The sequence below is a fragment of the Arachis ipaensis genome, chromosome B05, assembly GCF_000816755.2.
Source record: "Arachis ipaensis cultivar K30076 chromosome B05, Araip1.1, whole genome shotgun sequence".
NCBI lineage: Eukaryota > Viridiplantae > Streptophyta > Magnoliopsida > Fabales > Fabaceae > Arachis > Arachis ipaensis.
The window spans coordinates 144472657-144482374 of record NC_029789.2 but is presented as its reverse complement, the minus strand read 5'-3'; the positions used below and the strand labels follow the sequence as shown (position 1 = coordinate 144482374).

Below are 9718 nucleotides of genomic sequence, written 5' to 3'. Positions count from 1 at the left end.
AGTAACATTTATTATGATTGCAAATAAATACATACCCACAATTATGTAGATACATCTAATATTCGACAATTATCATGATGGGTTAATTAGTTGATACATGCATATTGAAGTGAAAAGAAATCCATCTTGACAAATAAAGATACGTTGCACACCGTTAGCTACACCACAAGTATGCATGCTCCTTTTGCCATATTGCATTCTTCTATCATATACACCTAAGACTACTTAAGAGACGATTCAAACTCCACAACACAAGTCACAAACAACTTAACCTCAATAAATTTCTTTCAATTTAGTCATTAGTAGTAGTGTAGACACAATGAAGGCGGCACTAGTTTCTCTCTTCCTCTTCTTTGCATTTCCCTTGGCCTTTGCTCAACAAGTTCTGGACACAAATGGCAACCCCATTTTCCCCGGTCGCGAGTACTATATCTTGCCATCCGTAGCTGGCCCACCCGGCGGCGGAGTGAAGCTCGGCACAACCGGAAACTCAAAGTGTCCAGTTACTGTCCTTCAAGGTTATTCTGAAGTTGTCAATGGCATCCCTGTGAAATTTACTATTCTAGCACTACAGGACACGCGTAGAATGGCGGCGGTTTAATTGCCGAATTGAGGCGGTTTTAAACCGCAATTAAAAAGGTTGCCAACAAAGCAGTATCCACAACGGATAAAGGCGCAGGAAACACATTTTGCGGCGAACAGTTAGCGGCGGTTTATAACCACCGCTATATCATCCAAAAGTGATTTTCCACGCGTGTTTGCGACAACCACAAACCGCCGCTATTTGCAAATTCGTTTTTTATTATTTAATATTTTTTATATTTTTTATTATATTTTATTATTTTTTCATTTTTTTATTTAAAGAATATTATACCTTTTTTATTATGGAAAAAAAGCTCATGAATATTTAACTGCGAAGCAAACTAACATATCTATTTTAATAATGTCAATAAAGTATTTCAATAGTCACCCAAAAAGATAAAGTACCTGGCTAATAATTAATGCTGCATACTTAACATAAACTAAACATATAGCAAAAAATAAAGTATCACATAAAACCTAATTTCTATTTTCTGCCATGTCCGTCCAGAGAATTCATCCGTGCAGCGATGTCCGGTCAGTATCCTTTGGGCCTCTTCTACTTGAGCTCTATCCACCGGCGGCTGCAAGCTCTGACGGAAGAGTTGACTTGGTGTCGGCCCGTGTCCCATCCCACGCACTCTACCCGTGTGCTCTTTACCGAGAGCTTGGGCAAGGAAATCATTTTCTAACAATATTCTTGTAGATTCATCCAGCTGCTCAATCTCAGATATTTTTTCCTGCAGACATAAATAAAATTACACAATCACACTAGGCTAATAGCATAATCAAGACATTTTAAGAACTAAACCCAACATGTTACAGCATAAATAATTAGGTGTACTTACACCAATTCTCCGAGCTTCTTCATGTATATAGCTTCCGTCAGGTCTCTTGTGCTTTAGGATCCATACTTCTTCCCTACCAACTCTCCTCCCTTGCTTTTCTAATTGTGACAATACAATTTATGCAATGAATTTCACTTCTTTAAAATTTTCCAATAATTCTTTGTTGTTTTACTCTATAAATAAATCAACACTAAATGCCACTTATACTTGATTACAAATTTATATTACCTCTTCTTCTCTTGCCCTAGCCAAGCTTTTAGAACCGCCAGTGTGCGTATAAAGTTGCTTCTTTCGATTCAGCGCGTTTTGCTTGCATTTCAACTATTTAAAATCAACAGTAAACTGTTGTTCACTAAAGTAATAAATATAACTATGTAGCATATATGTATCCTACGTTGCAATAGACTCAAAATAATGGAGCAGTAAGTAAGAAAGTGTGGAAATTGAATAAACTGTACGTAATCTTAAGTTAAGTATTGCTTTAACAAGAACAATAGTTATATGCATGCGGTCCCTATTTACATATAAGAAGTTAACAATGTTATTGTATTTCTAATATGCAAATACAACCCTTGTTTAAAAAGCTTTAGCAGGCATGTGTGACATAGCCCAATAACAATTATATAGCATAAATTATAATAATAGGGGTACTCAAATTAAATCAAAAGTCTTATACGGTAACAGACAAATAGCAAGGTTGTAATAATGAAAGTTGGTGTACATCAATCTCATCATCATGCAGGTATATATTATGATTTTAGCCAAACATTCCTTCTGAACCGTGACATGTGCTGAGTATGTTTATATTAAATTTAATTACACATGTATATTAAATAACAGGGTTCATATTCAAATAAATTGGAATAAAAACTATTTAAGAATATCAGATCATATCAAAAAATGATCAAAATTGCATGTTTAGATTTGAAAGGATTTCATTTTTTTAAAAATTACCTGTATTAGATCAGATTTTAGATCAATAGTTATTAGAATTGAACCGGTTAAATCACTTAATTAGATTGAATCTGTGTGTTACAGATTGAATTGGCCTGGTCATAATTAAATAAATGGGGTACCTTTGTTGCAAGATCATTATGATAGTCAATGAACCACCTCCAATGCTCTCTAGGAATTCCCTCCGGGCACTTCTCAAGATTCTGCTCAAGTGTCCTTGTTGGTTTGTAATGCGAGTCATACAGCCTCCCCCTTGTGTCCTTCCAGAACCTCCCCATTTGTTTCAAAAGTGTTTTCTTGATTCTACCACTGTTATCCTGAAAGTGGAACATCTCCTGCGACGACAATGTCCAGCCGTAAGTAATTGCAAGTTGTAAGGTTTGATATGATTAAACAATGCCGAAAGTCATTACCTTTATGCAATCATCATAAACCCTATCTTTGCCCCGCACCTTTCCCCAACTCTTTTCACAGATAGGAAATTTGCTGTAATCAGAACTCAACGCTCCTAGAATGCCACTCAACAGGCTAGCTCCATCTCCGACTGCTTGCAGTTCCTCATTGAACCTCAGCATGATCTTGCTACCATTAAGAGACTGCTCCATAGCCTCCCTCACACTCATTTTAGCTTGCTTGACTATTCCTTCAGAATCTATAAAAAAATAAAAAAAATGGTATTAGCGTGTTCAACGTGCCCAACATGTGAGCCATACATAAGTATATCATTAGCTAATCAATGTTCAAGTTTTATAGTTCAACACTTGTTACCAGTGAGATCAACATTCCAAAACTCAGTAGTCTTTCGTCCTTTGCGCTTTTCAGCATTAGAAGTAGCAAACATCCTGTCAATGTATTCATCAAACGAATCTACCTCGTTCGCCTCCGGGTCAATGTCTTCATTGCACGGTTCTGTCACTTGTGAACCGTTAGCGGCCTGTGGCTCAGGTCTTGGTTCGCTCCTAGGTGGACGAAAGGGTTGTAGAAGAGCCGCTGTGGAGACACCACCATTACTGGGGGGCGGAGGGATGAGCCAGTCATCGTCATCGGATGGTGAAGACACAGGAGGTGTAGCTGGAGGCTGCTGACGCGGTGGCTCCACTCTTGTGTCTTTCTTGAAGCGAGCTTTCCTGGGCATCTTAAAATCCTATTGTAAACACATGTAGCATGCCAACATAGATTAATATCTCATGGAAGAATATAATAATTAACCAACAAATAACTGCTATTTCTCTTTCACCTTCTATGTCGTATTAAATCCCATTAATTAAACAGTCGATATTAGCTAAAATTGACTACATTTACAGGCTGTTAATTATGTTCCACCGCGTCTTAGGCTAATAGCATTACTCACATTATAACTATGTTACAAGATAGTAAATACCAATATATATACGTACATATATTAATTATATTAACAGCGTCTCTTTTTCCAAATGATCCAACTACATGTAAATTAGAAAAATCAAAGTCCAAAGGGAAAGCTGTTAATGGACGGGGACACTAATAAAGCCTTATTTCATTCTTTTGGAAAAATGAAACCTAGTACACATAGCATAAATAAATTACTTGGTTTCCTAATTCTCTAATATCATGAGCCAGGTCCAGTGCATTAGATTATTAATTACAATTATTAATATTCTTATTTATTACAGGTGTATTTATTCCAGATATTTTTAATTGAATTCACAGCATAATTCTGCTCTCATAGATTTCTCCTGAACATAACTCACACTACTTGATTATAACTAACTAAATCTAAATATAAACCACTAAGCTAGCTTAATGTTACGGAGTCATCCTTCTCAAAAGTAGTTATGACAAGCCAAATTTTGTTGAATCCGATCACAGACACAAATTAAACAAGCTCATACTATATACTTTTAGGTTTCATGTATGCTCATCAAGAAAAAATTAAGGAGGAAAAAGAATGCTAATTAATGAAAATGAAAATCTCAATATAATAGACAACCATAAACCATGAAGCATAACTTATTAACAGCATAAGAAGTTCTGTTGGATAAGAATAATCACCAGCCAAGATAAACATAAATACATGTACAATACCGCAATATTGCCGAGAATCAGACTTTAGGAGAGTTGCTAATTGACATGACGCAAACACACATTGCTAAGATTTCTATTCATTCCCAATAAGCAAACCAAGTTATAGTACAACATAGAAAGTGCAAATCCTAAAGCCAATTTATTATCAAATGAATCAAGAAGTAGCAGGCAGGGGTAGAAAATGATGTAATTTTCAAGTAATGAAGTACCTGCGTCCTCTTTCTTGCACTCACGCAGGAGGGCTTCCAAGTGTTCTCTTCGGTCCTCACCACTGTAAAACATATAGGCAAAAAAACAACTTCAGAGCTGAATCCAATTCTGTGATGAACTTACAGCATCATATGTACCATGTCAACCTTGTATTATTGTCAAAAAACCCAGAATAAGCTCTCCCAGGTTGTGCTCAACAGAAGCTCTGACTTGTTCTTCAACAGTCTGGACCAATTTATACCAAATGGGGAATTAGATACCTTGGTAAACATGACAAGTTGGCACAATATATATGTAACATCCACATTGGCACAAGCGTGGCCTTATATATAACTTCCAATCTTCCTTTAAACAGAATTATAACAGGACTGCCAAGGAAGTTGCATCAATTAATAATAAAACCAATTTAAGATGAACATCCGATAGTGCAAGACTTTCAGGTTTATAATAATTAGTGAATATGCTTCAATACTAAAATAGATGAACAACTTGCACTACTCAATAATTTTTCTTTTTTTCTATATATCACTTTCCACTTAATTTCAGCAGCAAATTCAAGTTATAGAAACAACGAATGAAGAATCCATAGCTTATAACCTCATCAAATAGATATCAAGTGAAGAAAAATATAGTAAGAAGTCTAATCAGCAGCTTTATTATATCATCGATCATATATTAACATAAAACAAAGTTGATGTAAAATATTTCACTTGTACATAGCATACCGCTGCACTATCATCAATTACACCATTGGAAAAACCACAACACTTGGTCATAAAAAGTGAACACAAAATTGATTAGTATACCCCAAAACAAAGCCTCTATGAGTCTCAAAAAGATACACCTTGCTGTGTTCTGTTTAGACCAACCAGACAAAACTTCCTCACTTTCAACTTAATACAAGGCTACATAAACAGCTCAACTAGTCATATTATATTACCAAATCAATAATTAATACTACAGCGAACAAAATAATACAAATTGAAATAATCATGAACTAATTTGAAATACTAACAGTGCTAGAACTCCAACACAATCTTAAGGAACAAGCTCGGTCAACGAAGTAACAGAAAAGCTAAACTTAGTAAGGTCTTGAACAGAGCACTGATTTTTGTGCTAAGGTCTTGAACAGAGCAAGAGGAAACAAAAATGTGATTCAAAACACAAAAGCCAAACTTAGTAACTAAGAATTCTAAAGCAGGAATATGGGGGTTATAATCTTGCATCTTAGCAGAAAATATTTCTACAAAGTTAGGGAATAAAAGGAAATATTTAAGGGGTAAAGAACAAGGGAATAAAGGAAATATTTTTAACTGGACCAATGTTGCAGCTTAGTCCTTTCAGCACTTTTCTTTACTCTTAACAATGACTTCCGTTGGTAGCTTAGGCCTTTTGATTGTGAATGGTAGTAGGAGCTGTATTCTTTGTATATGTATGAGTAATTGATCAGTGTATTGGGATGAGAAATAAGTAATAATGAGATAACAGGAACTGAGAAATAAGAGTAATAATCTAAAAGGTGTACTATGCTATAGATGATATAATACTTGAGTTCTTTGCAAAGATAACAGTCCTACACATATCAAACTTTAGAACTCAAACTTTATCTTCACTTCATTTGGTGAGATTCTCCATTTACCCATTTCAGTTTATATAATGAATAACTTTTGTTATGTTAACACTAAAAAGAATTCTTGCTTCTTGAATCTTGATTTGGGATATTTGGCAACCAGCTTGTGTTTCTTATTGGTATAAACTTTACCCTTCCATTACATATGCAGCTACCGCTCATCCAGCCATTCCAGTCTCAACGTTCATGCAATCCGACACGGCCAGTGTTAGCCGCCACCACCATGAGACAAACTCTTATATGTCCAAGTCACTGAAAATGCAACTTTGTACTGCTTTGTTATGTATCAGCAATCCAAGTTCTTATCACATCTCTTATGAGCCAGAGGAAAAAAATGAGAGCTTTGGATTGATATAGTATATATTCAAATTCAAACAAGTCTTTTATTTCATTGATATTTGATAACAGGATTCATTATTTTGGACTATAATTCTAGATATAATTGATACAAATTATCTGCTTCTAGTTTTAGGACTCATCCAACCTCATTAACTTGCACACTTGAAAATTTGGTGGTAGGTTCTGCTACATGGAAAGGAGTTGTCACTTTCAATTTATTTCTATGGCTTATCGTTTCAGGCAAAATTGTTGAAAAAGTCCCCCACAAACCTTTGATCTACCCTTTCAGATACCGGTTACTTTTAGTCGAAAAAAAAATGGAACAATTCATATGCGAGACAGAGCTAACAAACGAAGAACAAGCTAGAACCTTACTAAAAAAGAGGGGTTTTGTACATACCAGAATTGTAAACCACGAAGTTGGTCGACGATGGATCCACCAGCAACGGGAAGCGCGATGCAGCTAGTAGTGGTGTCCGGAGGAGAACAGCGGCAAGGATAGGCGCGGGGAGATGTGTTTCGTGCCTCTGCCCGAAAGTGTGTTCGCGCGATGAAGAGTCTGAGCTGTGGATCTGATTCTGGAAAGGGTCGACGGCAGGAGGGAGAGGGCTGGATGGATAGCCACGAGACTCCACGGTCACAGATTGAGCCAGGGTAGAGCAGGGAAGAGTTTCGCGCGCTCTGCTTTCTCCTTTGGCGGGTTTCTCAGATACTTGATTTTGGGTATTCTGAGGCGAGGTTGGGTTAGAATATCGGTAGATGGTTTGGGATTAGCGGCGGGTTTGGTGGGTTCGACGCAAAAGCAGATCGAATAAGCGTTGAAAGGCTACTTTGGGGAAGAATCGCGTTTTGTGAAACCGCAGGAAGTTCGGCGCAGGGATCCACCGCGTGTGTTGTAGTGACAGTTGTAGTTAAAAGAGATAAGTTCAGTTTTAAGTAATGTCTTAAAAATGATCTTGAAAATGATCTCTTAGTATCTCGATTCCTAATACAAAAGAGGCATCATCAAAATCTTTTATTTCGAATTTGTTCAATAGAAAGTTCTTAGTTTCATGCAACAAGCCTATATTGTTACTGGCAAGTAAAATGTCATCGACATATAAGACCAAAAAAATGTATTTATTCCCACTAAACTTGCAATATACACACTCATCTATAATATTTATCTCAAAACTATATGAGGTAATGACTTGATGAAACTTGTGATATCATTGACGAAAAAATTATTTGAGACCATAGATAAATTTTCTCTTTTTTCTGTTGGATCTCCTTAATGACACTTCTTGAGGTTGTTGAGGTTGTTGTATAGGTTGGGATTGAAGAGGATTCTCATTATTTTTCTGTACTATAGCATATCTTGAGCAACAATAATATTCTCATTGTTTTCATGTACTGTAACTGAATCTACAGTAAGATTCTCATTGTGCTCTTATACTATGACTGTATCTTGAACAATAATAGGCACAAGAACTTAATCATTGTCAGTTACAGAATCCTCATAAAAGCGTTGAAAGGCTAATTTGGAGATGAATCGCAGCAATTCACCCTTAGTCGCTACGTTTTGTGAAACCGCAGGAAGTTCGGCGCAGAGATCCACCGCGTGTGTTGTAGTGTGGGAATAAGTACCCTCCAGATTTACGAGAATACTTCTCTGAAAATAGAGTTCACAAAGAAGCCAAAATGCGTAGAATCTTCCAAGTGGATTCTCTTTTTTGACAATGAAATCGAGAAAGCTTGCATGGGCATTGGTGATCCCGATGACCATAATCCTGATGACCCGCATATTTTCCTAGGAACATTTACCATTAAGAGGGCCAAATTCGGGTACAAGCTTGCGTTCTGTTATTATGAATCAAATTGTATGGATATTGGAAGGTTTAATAAGAATGGTGAAGGTGGAAGGCGTTTGTATCTCACTAAGGGTGAACCTTTTGATGTTGTGTTCATAGAGTCTAGTTCTTACAATAATGGAATTAGGTCTGTAGTTTAATTTGAATATGCATGTAAAAGTAGGGTTGAATGAATAATCATCATAATTTCTTTTAGGGAAAGTTTCGGGCTCAGTAATTTTTTAAAAAGTTGACCAACATTTAACCATAAAAAAAAAAATTGAATGATTTCACACTATTGGATTTAATTTCACACTATTAAAAATACTATTGATAGCCAATTGACGGTTACAAAACACAAAATTTACTGCCCTTAGCACTCCTCTTTTTCTTGTGATGTATACAATTGCAAGAAGAATCTTGATGCAAAAGTGTTCACTATATATCGAACACATTTAATAAATATAATAACTTTTTCTATGAGTCACTTTCTTGCATATGAAAGTAGGTTTATCATAAGTTCATAAATTTTGTTTAGAAAAGTTAAATTATTTGTACAACCAATAAAATTTGTTTATATTGAAAAAGTTTTAATTGATAACTATGAGGTTGTGTTTGAAGATGCCGGTGTTGTCGATGGACGATACTCCATTATTGCATGAATCAAATGATCATCATATGCTAGTGTATAATGTTGAAGAATAATGTAGCAATCAATGTCATATAATAAATTGGCTTATATCTTGTGATGTGTGACACATCTTGCATCTGTTACAATACGTGTGACAATTGCTCTTCTAATTGTCATGTTTTCATGTTCATCACTTTAATTGACGATGAATGATTATTTTCTTAAATTTTGGGAGTGCTAAGTAAACAATGACCATCTTGAATAAAATAAACAACTATCAATCAAATAAAAATATATTATATTCTAATTTAATACTATTAATTAAATTTAAAATTAATTTATTTTTTTAACTCTATTAATTTATATTGTTTACACATTGTTCAAAAATGTTATTGATTACCTATATTTTTCTTAAATTTTTCTTTTTGTCTTACTGTTGCTACGTTTCTGAAGAAATTCATTGATAATTCGTTCTTCCGTTATAAAATAATTGTCTAATTATACTTAGAGTAATTACAATAAGAAAATTATTAAAAAACATGACTAGTCACATTAATAAAGATGATTTTATATGAATGTGATAGTTGAATATTATAAAATGATTTAACTAAACTCTTTAATATAATACGTGTTA

The 9718-nt window shown here is 35.0% G+C and overlaps 1 protein-coding gene across 1 annotated transcript; it reads left to right on the top strand.

The window, feature by feature from the left end:
- On the top strand, positions 320 to 8639 carry LOC107641458 (subtilisin inhibitor CLSI-II-like). Its single transcript, XM_016344949.2, has 2 exons — positions 320 to 561; positions 8236 to 8639. Exons 1-2 carry the CDS (start codon positions 320 to 322, stop codon positions 8612 to 8614), a joined length of 621 nt encoding a protein of 206 aa, XP_016200435.1. The 3' UTR covers positions 8615 to 8639.

Excerpts from the sequence above, each read along its gene's own strand:
- LOC107641458 (XM_016344949.2), top strand. The coding sequence starts at position 320 with ATGAAGGCGGCACTAGTTTCTCTCTTCCTCTTCTTTGCATTTCCCTTG. Across the intron at positions 562-8,235 it reads ATCCCTGTGAAATTTACTAT|TGTGGGAATAAGTACCCTCC; the intron begins TCTAGCACTACA and ends CGTGTGTTGTAG.